This window comes from Manis pentadactyla, chromosome 19 (genome assembly GCF_030020395.1).
Source record: "Manis pentadactyla isolate mManPen7 chromosome 19, mManPen7.hap1, whole genome shotgun sequence".
NCBI classification, from domain to species: domain Eukaryota; kingdom Metazoa; phylum Chordata; class Mammalia; order Pholidota; family Manidae; genus Manis; species Manis pentadactyla.
The window spans coordinates 15,439,315-15,460,631 of NC_080037.1; the positions used below are offsets into that span (position 1 = coordinate 15,439,315).

General features: G+C 35.7%; 1 protein-coding gene across 9 annotated transcripts in view; it reads right to left on the reverse strand.

The window, feature by feature from the left end:
- Positions 1-21,317, reverse strand: part of LYPLAL1 (lysophospholipase like 1) — a 127,741-nt gene that overhangs the window by 74,805 nt on the left and 31,619 nt on the right. For 4 of the 9 annotated variants that reach the window (XR_008994966.1, XM_057495118.1, XM_057495119.1 and 1 more), the window contains exons 4-5: positions 19,400-19,515; positions 18,515-18,596 (exon numbers count right to left, since the gene is read on the reverse strand). Coding sequence is in view for 7 of the 9 variants with exons in the window: in XM_057495118.1 (XP_057351101.1) it covers positions 18,515-18,596; positions 19,400-19,515 (198 nt within the window). In the remaining 2 variants the exon portion in view is untranslated. Of the gene's footprint in view, positions 1-1,319; positions 6,848-16,174; positions 18,597-19,399; positions 19,516-21,317 lie in introns of those variants that run through there. The other 5 variants (XM_036931970.2, XM_036931977.2, XR_008994967.1 and 2 more) reach the window with 4 other exon arrangements.

Below are 21,317 nucleotides of genomic sequence, written 5' to 3' on the forward strand. Positions count from 1 at the left end.
GTTTCTTCTCATGGGATGTGTCAATGAGAAGACAGATATCCAGCAAGGTATTGGGAAATTTGATCTGACATTCAGAAGCAAGATTAGTATATCAGTTGCAAATTGTGATGGGGTGAGGTGCTCTGGCAGCCATTTTGTGATCACAAATGCAAGAATACGTGAATGCAAGAATGCAAATATGTGAAGCTACTAGCAGTTTAACAACCAGCTTGCAAAATTTCTAAAAATGTTAGTTAGAAGCCAGTAAAAGCTGGCTCTAAAACAACTCATGAAGGGAATACTCACTATTATTGGAACTGGAGATACACATATGAATTCATTATATATGTATATGCACATGCATATTCTCTACATATGTGTATTCTACACAATTCTACATACATGTTCTATAATATATAAAAATATAATGTATATAAAATATAATTCATATACTGTATATAATAGCACATATATGTATAAATGTATAGTTGTATATGTGTGTGTATATAAATACATATACATTTATCTCCAGTTCTTTCCTCTGAGGGCCTGGGAACAGCAATACCCCAATAGAATGAGTCTACTTAGTGGTTCAGTAAATTGGAACCAGGAATGCTTTGAGAAATGACTGATTAAATGGCTTGGGTAAGAGAAGTAGAAGATGAGATTGACACATCCTTCTGAGCTATAAAGTAATGCAACGTTCAAAGAATGAAAGGGACATGTGAAAATGACACTGAAGCCAAGTCAAAGAGACACCAAATGGTCAATCTTGGGACCATTTCAGTACCAAAAAGAAACAGAAAAGACAACATATTACAACCCATTAAGTAAAATAGGGAACTATAAGTTAGATTCTAATATGGGTAAATAAACAAATTAAATAGAACTGAATAGAACTGAAGTTACCATACTGATAAAGTGATCAAAATGAACATTTCTAGTAATGGATAAATCGAAACCATGAACCACTTCGTAGGGTACAATGAGAAGTATACACTGTTACATTTATTTCTGTACAGGAGAAATTAGCCCAAATACAGTCATGAGGAGACTTCAGAAAAATCCAGCTTACAAAAACAAATGGCCAACAAGCTTCAAGAGTATCAAGGTGATAAAAGTCAAGGGAAGACTGAAGAACTGCTCCAGACCAAAGGCAACTAATGAGGCAGAACAACCAAATGCAGGGTGTCATCTCGTGTGGACTCTTTTTATGTAAAGGATGTAATGAACACTCAGTGAAACTTGAATGGGGATCTGATCTAATGGGGATTAGAGAGTAGTAATTCATTATTTTGAATTTCTTGATTACTATGGTTGTACTGTCAATCTGAAGAATGTTTTTGCTTATAGGAAACATATGCCAAAGTATTCCAGTATGATAAGACATTCTGTTCACAAAAAAATTCTCAAATAGTTCAGGAAAAAAGTTATTTGTACTGTATTTGCAACAGCTATTTATATAAATTTGAAATTGTCTTAAAATATATGCTGGTGTGTCCTGTCTGCCCAGTTGTTGTAACTCAGCCGTAAGACACTAAATTAGGTTTACAAGTTAGCTACTTCAATGTACATAATATTTTAGCTTAATGAAAGTACTCTTCACATAACATTTTCAATCATCCTAGTTAATCCACATTCCTCATTATATTTATTCTTATACCAACCATCAAAAGTAGCTTGGAAATTACCTACCCTAATGTTTGCACAGAGAAAATGAAGCAGGAGAGTTCAGTAACAAACATTCACTAATAGACAATTAACTGTTGAATATCTGTGTCACACAAGACACCACATGAAGTGCCATCACAGGTATCTCAGAGTTGTCAGCAACAAAGGTGGACCAGAATTTCAGGTCATCTGATATTCATCCTGTGTTTCTGAACTACTTGTTAGCCCACACAGGTTTCCCATCAGCTGCCAACTTCATTCAGGGGATAGTGGCTACCCGGAGCTCTGTGTTGAGAAGAGTGAAAGCTCCTCAGGGATGAGTACTTTGGCTGGTGGTCGGTATCTGCTGGGGGCTGGGAGGGGAGCTGAATGCAGGCTGGTTTTCTTTGCCAGCATTTTGAATGCAAAATGTTGTCTTCCTGAAGATTAAAGGGAACCTCAGGGGAATATAATGCAAATGATGGGACCTCATCCCAGATTTGAAGTCAGCAGGAAATGATAATTATATTATTAACCATTTTTTTTGCATGTCTGTTGTATGCCAACCACAGTACTAGGCACTGAGGAGGAAAGAAAGAAACAGCCCTTGCTCCTGAGTTCAAAACAGTTGGAGTGGAGAAACGACATGTCAAGGATAAACACAGGACCCTGGAGAACAGAGCAACTTCTACCAAAGTGGACAAGGCACTGGGTCACTTAAAACCTGTGTCTTAAATGTTAAGAGTTTGTCAGTTGAAGGGGGAGGAGAGTGCATTCCAAGTGGAGGGAAGAATATGCTAAATGCAAAGTTGTGCAAAAGTTTGGTATGTCAAGGGAATTTTGGTACAGCACAAGTACAGAGAGAGAGTATGTGTGTGTCCACTCATATGGGTGTGACATGCGAGGAAAGAGGGAGAGGAGATGAAGTTGAAAAAGTAGGTAGAGATCAGATTGTGAAAGAATTTACTGCTTACAAAACTTTTATTTTATTCTGAAGATAATGGGGAGCTGGCAGGGGGATTGTCAGGTAGTGGAGCAGGCTGCTAACTGACAGCATGCTAGAGAGGAACAGAGGCAGGGAGACTCACCAACAAGCTGATGAGACCAGAACTAAGACAATGATGATGAGGATGAGCATCTTGCCATGTGCCTGTTGGCCATCTATATGTCTTCTTTGGAAAAATGTCTATTCAGGCCTTCTGCCCATCTTAAAATCACATTGTTTGGTTTTTGGTGTTGAGTTGTACAAGTTCTTCATATATTTTGGAGATTGGCCCCTTTACTGGGTGTCTCATTTGCAAATATATTCTCTTCAGTAGCCCTCTTTTCCTTTTGTTGATGCTTTCCTGAATTTGTTTGCTGTAGCCCCCACTTGTTTATTTTTGCTGCTGTTTCCCTAATGTGGGGAAATATATACGGAAAAAAATTACGAATGCCAATGTTCAAGAGTTTATAGTCTATGTTTTTTTTTTAGAATTTTATTGTTTCAGGTCTTATATTTAGGTCTTTAATGCATTTGAGTTTATTTTTTGTGTATGGTACTTACAGGCCAATAATGGGAAGATGCTTCGTGGATAGAATATTAAAAGGATTTGTTAACTGTCATGATAAAAAGATGAAAGAAGGGGAAGAGGAGATTTTGATGCAAAGGCATTATTATGTGGAATAAATGGTATTTAAAACTGATTAGAATAGGAGAAGTAGGCATGGGAATGAACAACAAAAGCAGTTATTCTCAGCTGCTGTGTTGGGTTCTTGATATTTATTTTCAAAACAAACCCATTTTACAGGTGAGGAAAAAACAACTTGCAGAGATTAGTTTTTGTTTTTTAAAACCCAAATCACACATTGGTAAGTGTGGAAATCATGCATGGTTTTGAACATATTAAAGGTATAGTAGCTTGTCCGAGAGTCAGGGGGGGTGGTGGGGAGCTCCGGCAGAAAGTGCAACACATGGATGTGGAGCTAGAATGAGAGCTTGAGGCCAGAGGTACAGATATGGAACCAGCAGTATAAAGCCACAGAGGTGGAAGATCACCCAGAGAGAGAATAAAAGGAAAAAACCTCCACATTAAGAGACTAACAGTGAAGGAGCTATTGAAAAAGACAGAAATATCACAATCTAGAGATACCAGAAAAACAGACTGGAAGGCTCCAGTTTCCAGATCAGGTGATTCAGGGGTTCATCAGAGCGTCAAATCTTCTGAAGATATCAAGTAAGATAAGGACTGAATCAGGTTATGGGATTCAGAAACTAGAACTCTAGTAGAAATGATTAATAATCTTTTTAAAAACTCTTAAATCTATACCATGACTTGAAAATTAGGTTGGGCCTGGTACTACACTGAGGTAGTGAGAGAAACCACTACATTCCTTTAGAAAACAGTGAAAATAGAGCCAAAGGCAGCATGGATATAAAATATCTACAAAGCAAAGGAAATGGCTCTGTATCTAAAATGTTTGAAATTTATGTGAATTTTTAGCTGTGCTTTCTGAACATTACCACTACGCCACTGAAGCACAGTGAAAAAGCATCAGAAACGAGTATTATGTTTTCACCCTGCTTATGCAGGACTGTGAGTACGTCACCTGACTTTGGATCTCAGTTTCCATATGTGTAAAATTATAATGTCTGAATTCCTTCCAGCAATAAACATTGTTTGGATTCTCTGGCAGAACTCTAAGCCAAAGTTAACCAGTTGCCCTGAAATCTACTTGACATTTCACAGGATAGTTAAGAAACCTAGGAAAAAAAAATGTATTTCAGCTACCATTTGAAATTGATGTTTTTCATCTGCCATTTAAAAATCCTGTTTTTAACTTAAGAGATTTATTGCTGTTGAAGTGAAATCTTTAAAGAGAACCACTTACTTGAGTCTGCCAGTTGCACACTGTGAGCTTGGTTTTAACGCCTCTCTCTTGCTTTCTGATAGAGAAACCAAGATCAATACTCAATGCCCAAGAGAAAGACTTCTGTCTCTCACAGACACCCCCACCCAAATTTTCAATTTCAATACTTTAATTGGCAATGGAAAGCATGTCTAAAGTGGCCAAAATTATTATGTGAAGTAACTAATATGTAAAGTGTATCTCTAGTTTCCACAGGACAAGACAACAACTGACTAGACAAAATTGGGTTGGGAAGAAAGAGGGAAACAGAAAATGAAAACACAGTGACTTTAACAAACTAATACTATGCCCTTAAGAGTAGTAGTGAAACAAGAAGCCAAAACAAAAAAGAAAAACAATTGTGAGTTAGTTATAACAAAAAGTGAAGTAATAAGCTATTTTGAAATCACCCCTAAAATGAATTCAAAATAGCATGCAAAAACATCAACCTTTTCTCATCCTTTCTTAAAAATAAAACAACCCAGAGGCTCTGTACTACTGGCAAAAACATAAGTTTCTTATGGGCATTTTGCCCAAAATATGATTTCTTCAAAACAGGATGTCCACTATTCATCATAAAACCATTAATTCTATTCCCAATATAAAAATCACATATGGCTTTCACAACCAATCCAAAACAAAAGGCCTACATAAAATCACAAAGGTAATGCACAGAATAACTTAAGGGGAATACATGGAAAACCACACTCATTTTCTGAAATATTAAAAGTACTAGAAAGGAAAGAAGGAAGGCTCTGCAGGGTGATTACCAGAACTTGAGGGAGGGCCATGGGCAATGGCAGCAAACAAGTTGACCAAATGGAATGGTCAATTGGCCAATAAACGGTCTGCCATGTGACTTCCTCTTAACGAGGAGAAATTAGGGAGGCAATTGTAGGCTAAGGAAAGGGGTCCATTTATCCAGACGGTACTGTCTGTTGCTACTTCTCCCCGAGGTGGGAGGACTTCGGACATCAGCCTTGGACCCCCTTTTCAGTACCTAGTGCTGACATTAGTCCTGGATGGGCAGGAGCTTCTGCCTGTTCAGACAACAGCTGCAGGCACATACCTGCGTGGGTGTGGAAGGAAGGAAATGTGCAATCTCTAGAGACCATGCAAATCTTCAGAATGTTCTCTGGCTTACCTGGAAGAGGGCGGGCATCGTGGGGTAAGCTCCGTAAGAACAGAACAGCTGGGCCTGCTGTGGACCCACCTCTCCTGCAGTCTGCCATGCCACCCTTAGATCCATTTGAAGATGGAGGTAAAAGGCTCCACAGCTTTGTTGTTTTGTTTTGTTTTCCTGCAGCGGGTCCTGCCTGCTTTAAGGAGATTTGGCTTTCTTGGAAAAGTTCCCTGAGTTTTTTCCCATGGGAAACCAGACAGGGCACTGACTGGTATTCAGACTCTCATTGTCCTAGATTTCATTTACAATGGTGATGAGGTTGATTCCCTGAAGAGAAACTGACTCCAAAAATGTAAATAAATTATTGCAAACAGCTGCCATGCCTCTGAAAGCTTAAATGTGATTTGCTTACTGTGTGGAGCCCCCTCCCTCCCCACGCCCCTGTGATCCATCTCTTCTTTCACTGACCTCAGCTGGTTTCAGGAGAAAGCTAGTCAGGGCTAGGGTAACATCTCCATTCCCGAAAGATGAAAGGCTGTCATCTGTTGAATACGTCACGGAGTATCGGGAAGGGAAGGGATTCAAATTTCTGTGGCTCTGGTGGACACAGGCCCCTGAGTCATCATCCTACTGGTCCCATGGGGGAGGGTATGCCCAAGTTCAACTAATGGGGTTGGGGTAGAGCTCACAGTGGGGAAAGGGAGTTCACATGACCTGGGAGGGGAGCCCTGTGCTGGTTCAGTATTGTTCTGGCTTTCACTGATGAATGTGTAATTGGTATTGCTGTTTCACATACATCATAAGTACCGAAAGCGATTCTCCTGATTGTGAAGAACCAGACGTAGAAGTGCCAATTTGCCCTACATCTTCAATGACCCCTTTGAACTCTGCACCTGAAGATGTTGCCAACTGAAGCCTCTGGCAAAGGGAGGTGGCCTCCACCTGGAGGTGCCTCTTTGGGTTTGGATTCATTGCTTCCTCAACACAGCCACATCCTAGGATAACCGGGTGCAATGCCTCAAACCAAGTGGGAAGGTCAACACAGAGACTTAAGGGAAGGACAGCTGGCCTCACAGGGTACACCCTTCATGGTCCATGGGATTTGTTCAGGATGGGGCCAGGGCCTTGCAGGACACAGCTGTCAGTACTGCATGCTGGCCTCACTCTAGTGCTTGGAGTCCTGGTCATGGCAGTCTTACTTCAGTGCTGTATGAAACAAATTGAACTGATTAGAACTCAGCTCAATGGCAGAATTTAGTAAACATGACAGAGAACACAAGCATGGGTCTGCCTCTTACCCTCATTGTAGGAAAATGCTTAGGCTATACTTTCCCTTCAGAGGAGTTGTTATGTGTATACCCACAAAATCATATTTATAAAGAGTGAAGTGGAAAGCAAACATAAGAGCACATTTGTTCTCTGTAAATATTATTCTAGCTCATCATGTGCTATAATCACTTAAAGTCTTGTGAACCAGTTGTCTTTATGTATCATATAATCTGAATTTCCTTGAAATGTTTACATAGCTTTGGTGATTCTGTTCCCTTATCCTGTATCAAAAAGTCCCTTTTACATGATAAGGATTTTTTGTTTAAGTATATTCTGGCTAAATGACATCTGGACATTTTCTTTTAAAGTACTGTAAATTCTGAAGTCAAATTACCAGTCTGGTTTATAGTTTATTCTCAGTTCATTTTGTTACATGTTAATTGAAATATTCAACTTCGCATTTCTTTACCACTGATGATCTTTCTATTCAGACTTTAGTTGAAAAAAAATGCTATCAATAAACATTTTACTTCACTTTAAGTATCACCAAAACTCGATTATAAAAATTTAAACAGAAGAAATAATGGTAAAATGTGAAAGTCTCCCTTCACGCACATCCAGGATTTCTCTCTCCTCCCTTGCAAAATTCCAGTTTCCCCAACATATAAACATAAAATTTACTGATATTGATTTATGCTTTCTTTTTGTTGCTATTTTCTCTCTCCTATGTAAGAAAGTAGTAAGGCTATTTCAACTCCCTTGCCTTGGGAAATGTTTATTGGGTAAAGCAACAGAAGGGTTTGGGATCGTACATGAGGAGAATGTCTGAAGAGTTTCCTTAGGAGGACAAACCTTAAATGCTGGTGTTTCTAGCCTCAGCAGTGATTTTTCAGGCTCAAAAGAGCCACATGCATATCCACAACAGGTATCTCAATGGTAGTAAGAAGTAGATACTGGAGTGCCCAGACCTTGCCTGATCTGGAATGAGGTAAAGGAGCTCATGGTAACTGAGAATGAATATCCTATAAGCTCAATGGGTAGGGGACCAAAATTAGATTGAAGATTATCTATACAAAATATTTAGATGTATCTTCCATGCATAGATCAGTTTGTGGAGAAAGGTTTATAACCATTACATGCACATGTCCTTCTATCTCTGGTAATACCTTAAATTTGTTTAACTTTATGTTTTATTAAAGGCTTTTACATATGCTATATAACTTGATCCTCATGCAACAATTTCACAAGAATATACTGAAGCAGAGGCTGAGATTTATCCCAGAATACATGATTATTGATAGGACAAGTATTCATTAAAAAAAAATCTGGATTTCTTTCTCTTATATTTGGGATGTATACTCTCAACACTTACAAGCCTGACATGTTTGTCTGTGACATGTATATTTGGCACCCTTAGGGCAAAGTGCAGCTATAAAGGTTTTAAACATGGCTGATACCATGTTTATTCATGCCAAGACATTTAAAATTCAAGTTGAAGGCCATTAAAAGCTTAAAATAATTAAAACACTCCACGAATTGAGTCTTCTTTGAGGGGGCTTTGGATTTTTATTAAATTCTCAGTCTTTCTTTCTTCCTCCCTTCTTTCCTCTCCAAATTTAGTTTATAGCTTAAAAAAAGGGCAGAATGAAAGCACTTTTGCTTATGACCAGGGTGACCAAGATGGAGTAACAGAGACCAGATTTATTTTTTTTGCCATAAAAAACTAAAAAGCTGGATCACATATATGTTTTCAGATACTGGATGTTGGCAACACAGGACAGTCCCTGAAGGAGAAACAAATGAGGTGAATTCTACACATGTCCAGCTTACTGTCTGAAGACAGTTCCCAGGCTGCAGGCCCAGATGAGCCCAGTGAGGAGACAGAGCTGGGAGTCTAGGGAGGCCAGGGAGCCGGGAGTTCACAGAACAGGGTATGAGAGAGCTGCACAGGGAGAGCTAGAGGTCTGCAAAGGGTCCCCCTCAACTCTTTAGCGGGGTACCAATCATCAGATGATTGGGGGGAAAGTAGGAACCACCCAAAAGCACAGAAGGAACAGTCACTGGGGCACAGAGATGGCTGGGAAGAAGTCTGTGTGTCCACTAGCTAGAGTGTAAGACCTCACAGTTCAGCAAGTATCAGCTCGAGTGCTAAAATGTATTTTTTGAGTAGTGGGGCAAAATTAGTACCAGAGTAAGCACTCCTCTGGTAAACCATAAGAAAGCTTAAGAGGAAGCCCAAATGGATCATACACTTTCTAAGAGCTTATCAAGTAATTTCACTGACTTCCACGGCAAAGCTCATGAATATTTATAGAAATGCAAATGGATCCAGCACTGTTCTCAACAAGGTAGAATTATCAATGCTTAGAATACAATAAAAAATTGCTGGGCATACAAAGGAAGCAAGAAGATATCTCTGACAGAAAGAAAAAGTGATCAATGGACACAAACTAAAAAATGACAGATGACAGATTCAATAAATAAGGATATTAAAATTGCTATTATAACTATACCTAATATATATATAAGAAAGTATCACAAGACTAAATATATAAATGCAATAAATAAAACTTCTAGGGATGGGCAGCATCTGACATAAATAAAAGGGATGAGATTAATGATAAATTAAACACTGTGGAAGAAAAGATCAATGATTTTGGAAACATAGCAATAGAAACTATACAAAATGAAATTCAGAGTAAAAAAGAATGAAAAGAAGAAAAAACAACTAAGCACCAGTAAGCTGTGAAACAACTTCAGATAGTCTAATATAACTGAAGTCTCACAAAAAAGGGACAGGGGAGGGGCAAACATTTGAAAATGCAATGGTCAAAATGTCTCTAAATTTCATGAACACTATAAACCCACAGATCTAAGAGGCAGAAACTGTCAACAAACTCCAAGCACAAGGAAAATGGAGAAAACAAAACCAAAGCACATCATAATCAAACTGCCTAACACTAAAGATAAAGAACATCATAAAATTACCAAGAGGAAAAAGAATTAGAAAAACAGTAGAAAAAATGCAAACTAGAAGATGACAGTGTAGTCTTTAAAGAATGAAAGAAAAAAAAGTCCGTCAACTTAGAATTCTAAACATCTTTAAAAAATGAAGGCAAAATAAGACTTTTTCAGACATACTCGGTGAAAGAATTTAATAACAGCAGACGTGCACTATTATAAATGTTAAATTATTTCAGGCACAAGGAAAATGATACCATGGAATGAAAATGATGCACATGGAAATGTGAAACTGCATTAAGGAATGAAGAGGAGCACCGAAAGATGTAAATATAAGGGCAAATATAAGAGATGTTAAAAAATTTTAAATCTCTTTGAAGGACAATTTAGTGCCCAGCCATGATGCAATCATGGGTACTGGATTTATTTTTCAACTGAAATAACCAAAACCAATTGGTAAAATAGTGGAAACAATGTTTTTCAGAGCACTGGACATCAGGTAATGAAGGGGAGAGATCTCTGGGAGAAGGAAAGGCAACAAGGCAGAGGGCAGTTCTGACTGCCCTAACCTACTGCCTTGAGAGTGTTTCTAGGCTACAGGGCTGGGAGGGGCAACCCATGGAAAGCCCTGGGGGATCCCTGTGTTGAAAAGCAGAGCTAAGAGTCTGAGCAGATCAAGTTGGCTAGAGTTTGTAGGACAGAATACTAGAGAAGAGTGAGCTGCCCAGAAAGAGAACTCTAGGGATAAAGAGATGGTCTACCTGTGGTATTCAGCAGAGTACTTATCTAACTACTTATGTGTGAGTAAACTAGCTGAGGCCACACAAAAGAACCACATAAAACGATTTAGAGGGAGCCCCAAGGATAAGGAACATGTATATACCAATATATACAACACAATCAAATTGCCCAAGATCAGTGAAAAAGAAAAACTCTTGAAAATAGCAAGAGTAGATAAAAGAGGTGAAGGGGGGGTGAAATTAGTGAGAATGTTTGCTATCTTAATCTGGGTGATGGTTCCATGAGTATATATACATGTCAAAATTCACTGAGCTGTCACTAAGACTTGTGTACTTTATACTGTACATACCTAAAAAAAAAGGTCAAGAGTAAAAAGACATATTAGATATAGAAGAACAAACAGAGGAAAGATAGACTGATTGTCTGAAATAATGTTAGCAAAACAGATAGAACAACATGTTTAAAATACTAGAGGAAAATACGTTAATCCAGAATTCCAAATCCAGTGAGAGTATCTTTCAAAAACAAATGCAAAACACAGGCTTCTTCGACACACAAGTGGTCAGAATTCACTGGCAGCAGATTTATACTAGAAGAATTGTTAAATGATGTCCTTCAGCAGAATGAAAATGATACTAGGAAAAAATACAGATATATACAAAAAACTGAAGAACATCAGAAATGGTAACTATGGTAACTATGTGTGCAGACATATAAGATTTTTTCTTTATTATTTAAATTGCTTTAAAGGAAAATTTACTTTATATAAAGGTAATAGTAAAATACTGTGAGGTTTAGGGCACATGTTAACAGTCTGTAAGTAAAATGACAAAAATAGCATAAAGGTCAGGATGGAAAAAACAAGAGTTCTTTTGAAGTGCTATAATGAACTTGCAGGTAGACTGTGATAAGATAAAGAGGGATAGTATAAAGAATTCTTCAAACCCAGATAGTTTCACTGGAGAATTCTATCAAACATTTAAATAAAAATTAATACCAATCTTATGCAATTTCTTGCAGGAAACAGAAGAGGAGAAAACACTTCCCAATGCATTTTATGAGGCCAGTATTATTACTCTAATACCAAAACCTGCCAACAGTATAAAATAGACAGACAAAACTATAGCCCAATATCCTTCATGAATAGACACAACATCCTTAACAAAGTAATAACGTATAGTTCTCAGCAATGTATACAAAGAATTACACAATATGACCAAGGGAATTTACTTCAGGAATGCATAGCTGGTCAATATTCAAAATCTGATCACCATTATTAATAGCCTACAGAAGAAAAATCACATAATTATATTGATGGTTATAGAAAAAGCATTGACAAAATTCAACCACCATTGATTATAAAAACTCTCAGCAAACAAGGAACAGAGAGGAGTTTTACCAACTTGATAAAGAAAATGTAAAAAATCCTGTAGCTAACATCATATTTAATGACAAAAGACTGAATGCTTTCCCCTAAGACTGAAAACAAGGCAAGGGTGCCTGTGCTCACTGCGGTTCTTCAGTAGAGCACCGGAAGTTCCAGCCAGTGTTATAAGGGAAGAGGAAATGAAAGTCATACATTTACAAAGGAAAATTTAAAACTATTCCATTCCAATTTGCCGATGACATGATGGTCTTCTGAAAACCCGAGGAATTCACAGGAAAACTCTTAGAATAACTGAACTCAACAAAATCACAGGATACAAGACCAAAGCAGAAAAACCAAATGTATTTCAACATGCTAGCAGCCAACACATGGCAACTATATTTAATAATACAGCATCATTTACAATTCCTAAAGATAAAATATTTAGGCATAAACTTAACAAAACATATATAAAATCTGTATGTTGAAAGCTGCAAAAGATTGATGAAAGAAACCACAGAAGACCTAACAGATCATGTTCATGACTTGGAAGGCTCAATACAGTAAGGATGTTAATTCTCTCCAAACTGATACTCAAATTTAACACAATTATTACCAATATTCCAGCAAGATATTTTTTGTAGATATAGACAAACTAATTCTAAAATTTCTATGGAAAGGAATTAAACTAACACAATTTTGAAAAATAAACATAAGTGGGAGGACTTACTGTGCCTGATTTGCAGAGTTACGTAACTACAGCAATTAAGACGATGTGGACACTTAGCTCAATGGAAGAGAAGAGAAAACAAGAAACAGACTCAAACAAGCAACAACTAGTTTTGACAAAGGTACAAAAATAATTTAATGGAGGAAGAATAGTTTTTCCCCAAATGGTGCTGGGGAAATTTGGTATCTATAGGCAAAAACAAAAAACAAAAAACCAAATGTTAACCTAAATTTCATATAAATATTAACTCACAATAGATCACTGATGCCAAAAGCATTATACATAAGAGGAAAAAAAAATCAGTAGATTAGTCTTCATTAAAGTTTAGAACTATTGCACTATGAAAGAACAGCAATCTTCAGGCCTAGATGGTTTCACTAGAGAATTTGCAAAGACAAGCTACAGTGATAAAATATTTGAAAACCATGTATCTAAAAAAAGGCTCATATCTAGACTACATAAAAAACTGCCAAACTTAACAGTTAAACAGAAACCAAATGGATCATGGGCAAAACACATGAAGAAACATTTACCAAAGATGACATAGAGATGTCAAATAAACATTATGAAAAGATGTTTAGCATCATTAGCCATTAGGGAACTGTACATTTTGACCACAATGACATATCAACATTATAACTATCAGAACAGCTAAAATAAAAAATAGTGACACTACAAAACCCAGGTGAGTATATAGAGAATATTTCTCTCTTGTACCCTGCTCATGGGAATGTAAGATAGCATAGCTACTCTGGAAAAAAACTGGCAGTTTCGTAAACATACAATTACCATACAACCTAGGAATCATTCTCCTGAATATTTATCACAGAGAAATAAAAATTTGTGTTCAGACAAACATCTGAACAAGAATGTTCATGGCAGCTTTATTTGTAATGGTCAAAAATTGGAATCAATCAAAATCTCTTTCAATTGGTGAACAATTTAACAAACTAATATACTTGTGTCATGGAATACTACTCAGCCATAAAAAGGAATGAACTGTTCAATGATACATGCAACAATTTGGATGGAGTGAAAAAAGCCAATCTCAAATTACTGTACACTATATAATTCCATTTCTATAACATTCTAAAAATATTAAATTATAGAGATGGAGTACAAGTTAATATTTGTTAGAGGTTAGAGATGGTGGCAGGGAAAGGGATGGATGTGATATTAAAAGACAGCATAAAGGACATCAGTTCTGTATGTTGTCTGAGATGGTCATTACACAAATTCATGCAGTTGTAAAAAAATGGCATATAGATGTGCACATACATTGTACCAATATCAGTTCCTAGTTCTGATACTGTACTCTAGTTAGGTAAGACAGAACCATTGGGGTAAATTGGGTTCAGGGTACTTGGGACTCTTGTGTACTATCTTTGAAACTTCCTGTGAATGGATAATTATTTCAAAATAAAAAAAATTATACAAAGAAAAAATAAATGCTATAAACCCTAAAGTAATTACTAAAATAAAAATACAAAGTGCAATGGCTAAGAATCCAACAAAAAACACACAATCCAAGAAAAAAAGAGGGTGGGTACAGAGGAAGGAATAAGGGAGCAAAGAAGAGATGGGATATAGAGAAAACAAATGGTAGATGGAAGCTTGAAATCCAAATATGCTAACAATTACATCAAAATAGTCTTAAATACTCAATTTAAAAGCAGAGATGATCGTATTGTATAGAAAAGGAAGGCCTAATGGAAATATACTTTAAACACGAAGGCACAGATGAGTTAAAGGTGGAAATATGGAGAAGATGCTGGTCTAACGGAAGCTGTAGTGGCTCTATCGGTATCATACAATGAAGATTTCACTGCAAAGAATTTATCAGGGATAAAGAAGGTCACTTATAAAGATAAAGACATCAGTTCACCAAGGGAACATTAATCTTACATGTTTATGCACCTAATAATAGAGCTTTAAGATACATAATGGAAAACATATTGGCAAACACTGATAGAACTGCCAGGAGATAGAAATTCAGTTATAGGTGGAAATTTCAATACTCCCCTCTCAATAATTTATATAACAAGTTGGCAGAAAATCAATAAATAGAAGTAAACAACCAACTTGATCTGACTGATGTTTAGAGAACACCCAACAGCATACACATTTTTTTCAAGCACACACACAAAAAAAACAGACCATATTCTGGGCCATGAAACAATTCTTAACAAATTTTAAAAGGTTTTAAGTCATACAAAGTATGCTCTCTGACCACAGTGGATTTAAGTTAGAAATCAGTGACGAAGATCTACATAGAATATTCCCAAACATTCAGAAACAAAATAACACATTTTTAAATAACTCAAGGGTTAAAGGACTCAAAAGGGAGTTTAGAAAGGATTTTTGACCTTAGTGAAAATGAAAACACAAAATATAAAAAGATCATGGGATACTGATACTATAATACTTAGGGGAAATTTTATAGCACTGAAGGAGTAAAATAGAAAAGAAGGTCTCTAACAATGATCTCATCCTCCAAGTTAAGAAACTAAAAAAACAGAAAATTAAACCTGTATTAAATAGATGAAAAGAAACGATAAAGATTAGCATAGAAGTTAATGAAATAGAAAACAGAAAATCAAAGAAACCAAAAACTGGAATCCTGAGTATATCAATAAAATTGGTAAACCTCTAACGAAGAAGAGAAAAAAAAAACAAGGAAAAAAAAGACATAAATTACCAACATCAGGAATGAATTACTTATTACTAGTTTCTAGATAACCTAGCTATGAAAAATAACTATTGAATTTGTAGTTAAAAATCTTCCCCAAAGAAAACTCCGACCTAGAGGGCTTCGTTAGTGAACTCTACTGAATATTTAAAGAAGGAATAATAGCAATTCTACACAAACTCTTCTAGAAAACTGGAAAGAAGGAAATGATTTTCCAATTCATTCCATGAGGGCAGCATTACCCTGGTAGCAAAACCAGATAAAGGCATTACAGGAAAAGAAAATTACTTGCCAATAATCCTAATGCATACAGAAACAAACATTTTTAACAAAATGTTAGTAAACAGGACCAAACAATATATAAAAATGATAAACAAAGGTCAATTTTATAGCTCAGGAACACAAGGTTGGTTTAACACTTGAAAAAGAATGTAATCCACCCTATTAAATAAGACTAGAAAAACCAAATCATATGATCATCTCAGTAGATGCAAAAATATCATGTCCAAAATTCAGCATCCATTTCTGATAAAAACTCCCAGCAAAACAGAAGACAACTTCTTGAAGCTGATAAAGGGCATCTTTGAAAACCTTACAGATTAAACATACTTATGGTGAAAGTCTGGATACTTTCCCCTGAAGATCAAGATGAAGGCAAAGATGTCCAGTCTTACCACTTTTCTGAGACACTGTGCTAGAGGTTCCGGCTGCTGCCATGTGGTGCAATAAAACAAGCAGGGGCAGTAACAACAAATCACACAGAAAGAAAGGCATTCCGACTTGAAAGAACTACTTTTATTTGTGTTATCACATAATCATCTATGTAGAAAAACCCTACTGAATCTTTTTTTTTAATATAGCTGAAATTTTTATATGGATATACACTCATACAACCATTGCCCAGACCAAGATATCAGATATTCTCACTTAAATTTTTCCCCCTTCACCTATTTCACTCATCCCCTCCATCCTCCCCTGTGGCAACCACCAGGTTGTTCTGTGTTTATGAGTCAATTTTAATTCTGTTTATTTGCTTATTTTTTAAATTCCACATATAAATGAAACCATATGGTATTTGTCTTTCTCTGTCTACCTTATTTCACTTAGCATAATAATCTCTAGATTGTCATAAATGGCAAGATTTCATTCTTTTTTATGGCTGAGTAATATGCCATTGTATATTTGATATACAATTGGTATATAATTTTAATCTTTCTTAAAAGTATTATAACTAAATTTTAGCAAGGTTGTAGGACACAAGATCAATATATAAAAATCAATACCATATCTATACATTAGCAATGAAGAATAGGAAATCAAAATTTGAAAACTATTTATAATTGCATCAAAAGCCTGCAACATTGGAGGATAAATTTTGACAAAGGATGTTAAAGCCCTGACTACTGGAGACCATACAAATTTCAGACAGAAATAAATAAAGAACTTAATACATGGAGATACAGTATGTTCACGGATTGGTAGACTCAATTATTATTTAATGTCAATTCTCCCTAAATTGAAGTTTAATATAAAATTAATATGAACATAAAAGGACTCTGGATAGACAAACAATTTTTAAGTAGAGTAAAATTATTACAAGACACAATCTGATTTCAAGACTAATTATGTTAGAGTAATCAAGTCAGTATGGTATTGGCATAAAGACAGACAAAGAGAGTCCAGAAATTAGCTTACACACATGTATGAACAACTGACTTTCAACATCAGTGAAAAGGCAATTCAGTGGAAAAAAGACAGAATTTTCAACAAATGGTGCTGGAATAATTGAAAAGCCATATGCAAAAAGTAAACCTTGATATTTACTCTTGAATATAAAACATTTACTTGAAACTGGTTACAGACTAAATGTAAGATATTGAACTATAAAGCACCTAGATGGAAGCATGGGAGAACATCTTAGTGAGCTTGGGTTTCTTAAGATTTCTGAAATAGGACACCTCAGGCACAAAGTATAAATGAAAAACATGAATAAATCAGACTTCATTACATTAAAAGCTTCTGCTCTTTGAATAACACTGCATAGAAAATAAAAAGATAATCCACAGACTAAGAAAAAATTTTTCAGAACACCTAATAAAGGATTTGTATCTAGCAAACACACAAACTCTTAAAATGCAACAAGACAGTGTAATAAACAATGGGCAAATTTCAACAGCTATATCAAAGAATTTACATAGATCTCAAGCATATAAAAATTGCTTAATATCATTAGTCATTAGAAAAATGCAAATTAAAATCACAAAGTGATACCATTATACACACACTTGACTACATAATAGTTTTTCAAGTAGCCATGCTGAGTGTTGGCAAGGATCTGGAGTGCAACTGGAACTCTAGGACCAGAGCCGAGCAGTAATTTGGTCAACAACAGAAGAGTTCCACTGAGAAGCAGAAGGCTGGATGCAGTCTTGGAGCGTTAGATTCTGGAAAAGGCTGTAACCCCTCTATCCCTATTATGAAACACCAGTACAACTACTCAGTCTATTTGACCAAGCTCTTATGAGACTCAGTGAGATAATGTGAAACCACTTTATAAACTTGGAGTACTAATGTTTTTCTGTCAAAAACTACATAAATATGCATCTTTGGAAAGGCAACTTAAAGAAAGTGGTTGGAAAAATAAAATACCACAGTAAATCTTTTCACTGCCCTTATTTAAACTAATTTACATTACTTTTTCAAATTTAAATATTTAATCACTTAAGTGGTTTCCAAATATTTACAAAATGTGTCTGAAAAATAATACAGATGTTTGTCCAAATTAATATTTACCATTAATAAGATTTTACTACTCTACACTAAGCATTTCAATAACTAAGTCAGCGAATTGTTGATGTTTCTCAGTATTTTAATTATTGCCTGTCAAATTATAAATTTGGCAGTAAAAATCACTGTTCACAAAGACATCATGAAGGTACATTAACAGATCAATCTTGATTCATTCATTTTGCTTTTCCAATTCTCCTGGCAGCTTTGTAATAATCCATGACTGCAGTTTTTCTAGTTCAGCTCTACTTAGCTCATGGTAAACACCTGGGAAACTATGAAACTTTGTGCTCACTCCTAGAGATTTTAACATTGAGTTTGTCTCCTCACCCCAAGAATGAAGAACTAACTCATCTGCGGTACCATGACACTGAAATAATTCAGGGAGTACACCATCACTTTTCTGAAGAGCCTACAGAAGATATAAAAGGGAAGAAGTTTAAGAAATTCATTAAATCATTCTTGGAAAGCAAAAAGGGCAGAAAAATTACGATTTTATCAAAGCTTCAGTATTTCAAGGGAAAAAAAGAGGCAGTGGTGGTGCTGAGGAATACCCCGGTGGGCCAGGCCTAGGGCCTTAGCTGTACTGGTATCACCTGAGCTAGTAGTTGTATGTGACCTGTATTTACTCCATAGAAAATGTTCTCAAAAATGGCGAAAGCATTTCCTGAAGAAACTGTAACTTGGGAAGACAAACCTCTTCAAATAGAGTGGAAGGAGAGAGGAAAACAGAGCTAAGGTACAATAACTGAAAAATTACATTCTAGTTCTCATTTCTGTATCTGCTTTTTCTACTTCTGGTAATGAAGTTGCAACACTATAATGTATTGTATTTATAAATTAAAATGTTGCTATGAAACAGGTATAACAATGTATTTGATTATTTTTTATTATGTTCATGACATAAAAGCAAACCTAGCTATGATCATCTATATTTTTAATATGCATAAAGTATACATATATACCATATATATTGCCTTTATCCTTTCCCCTTTGACACTTTGCTTAACAACATTTTTCATACAGGGCATTGCCTGAGCATATGACCAGCTGGAATTAATCAATATGACAAACCTGGCCATGAATTAGTCATTAGCAGTCCCAGGAATGCCCTCTGCATCAATTGTTAATGGTTTAGTTATCAACTTTGTTTTACTTTCAATGTGTGAAAATTTCAATTATTTTTCCATTTTGTTTTAAACATCTGGAACTTACCTGGTAAACAGCAGATGCTTTATTAAGAAAACTAGAAAGAGCAAATACTCCTGCCACATCTTGATGATTTCTATATGCTAAATGCATTGCCATGCACCCTCCCATAGAAAATCCTCCTAAAAGAAGCAGAAATTCACTTAGAAAAAGCAGAATATATGCAACAATACATAGATACATAATTTAGAAGATATATCTATGCCAGTTTTCCGTATTTCAAAAATATTTGAAGACCTTTAAAGCAATATAGTGCTAACAAGAAATTTAATCTACTTTAGATCTTAAAAAGATATACCACAACAGTTCTACCTACATCATCACTGGTAAAGAGATTTGTTAGAAAAAGAGCTAGATGAACAAGGAAATCATGTTCATCAAGTAAAAAATACTTATCATAATTCAACATACGAGTCACACACAGTACAAATGATACTTAAACTTCTAATGTCTACTTACATTTTGTTTATACTTAAGAGTTTTCACACTGCAACTAGAATTAGAAAGTACATGTAATTTTTGTATTGCCAAGCTGGGAACTCCATGAGGAGTTATATTTCTAGTGTCTCCCACATAGTAGATGCTCTGCAATCTTGGAATTAGGGGAGATGATTAAAAATATGGTGAGCTAGTTAAAACATTTTTGGATTACAATATTATTTTGGAAACTGACTTATAATGGTATAATGAAAACATGTATACTCATATGAACTTTTTCAAGAGTTACAAAAATAATTTACTCATTTGACAAACTCTTCTTTTATGTGTCAAACACTGTGCTAATCACTAGAGATAAGGCAGATTAAAATATAAAATACATGGACTCCATGTTCCTTTCAGCAGCACATATACTAAAATACACGGACCCTTCTCTTCGAGGGAAACATCACAGAATACAGAGACAGACACAGGACACCACAGTGAAGGTGGCCCAACTCTGGTTACAGACTTGGTACATTACTTCCCAGCTTGAGTAAGAGTTAAAGGACATCTCATTTATATTCTGTGAGAAATAAATAAGAAAGTAAATCATATAGCCAAACACTTGTGGAAATATAAAAACATAATTGGGTATAAAATTCACATTTAATTTCAAGCTTCCTGCATCATTTCACTTAACAAAGTGTAAAGCTGAGCTCTCAGAGACCATAAATCTGAGTTCACTACAATCTCCTTTTACAGATGAAGGGAACTGAGGACCAAGGAGATTAGGTGATCTAATTAAGGTTACACCCCTAATTTTAGCTACAAAGCTGGAATTGTTGGAATCCAAAAGGCTTGCAACAGAGTTTAATGTACTCTGTGTCCTCTGATACTTATTAAAATCAAACCACTTTATCTACAGATTGATAATATTCTGGACCCAGGATAATGTACAAGTGAACATTACTAACCCTGGGAAGTTTAGATTTTTAAAAGGGCCTAAAATGTAAATAATTACTGTGTATGACAAAGATCACATCTGTGGTTTTCAACGTACCAGAAAAAATAAAAGGGTCTCATCAGTAGCAGCAGCTTACCATGGATGAGAACTACTTGAAAGGTTCCTTCAAAATAACCTCCACACCAACCACAGCTGTAGATACATCATGAATAAGCTTGGTGGGGAAGGGGAGCATACACACCTGAAAATTTTATTAAAATTTGCACGTGCATCAGATTTCCAAAAAGGCTAAAAGTCCTAGGCTACATTATGTATGAATCTCTGCATTAATACATCTTTGACATACTCCATTTGGAAATGAAGAATTTACTACAGACAAGATTAGTATTTCTGATAAACACGCCAAATGTGCAGAAAGAATTCTAAGCTAATTGAGTTTTGCCACAATTCTAGTTATACACTTCACTTCTCAAATTTACTGTATATTATGTGGGTTATAAAGCAAACACATTTTGAAATACAATTCTTAACTTTTGATTT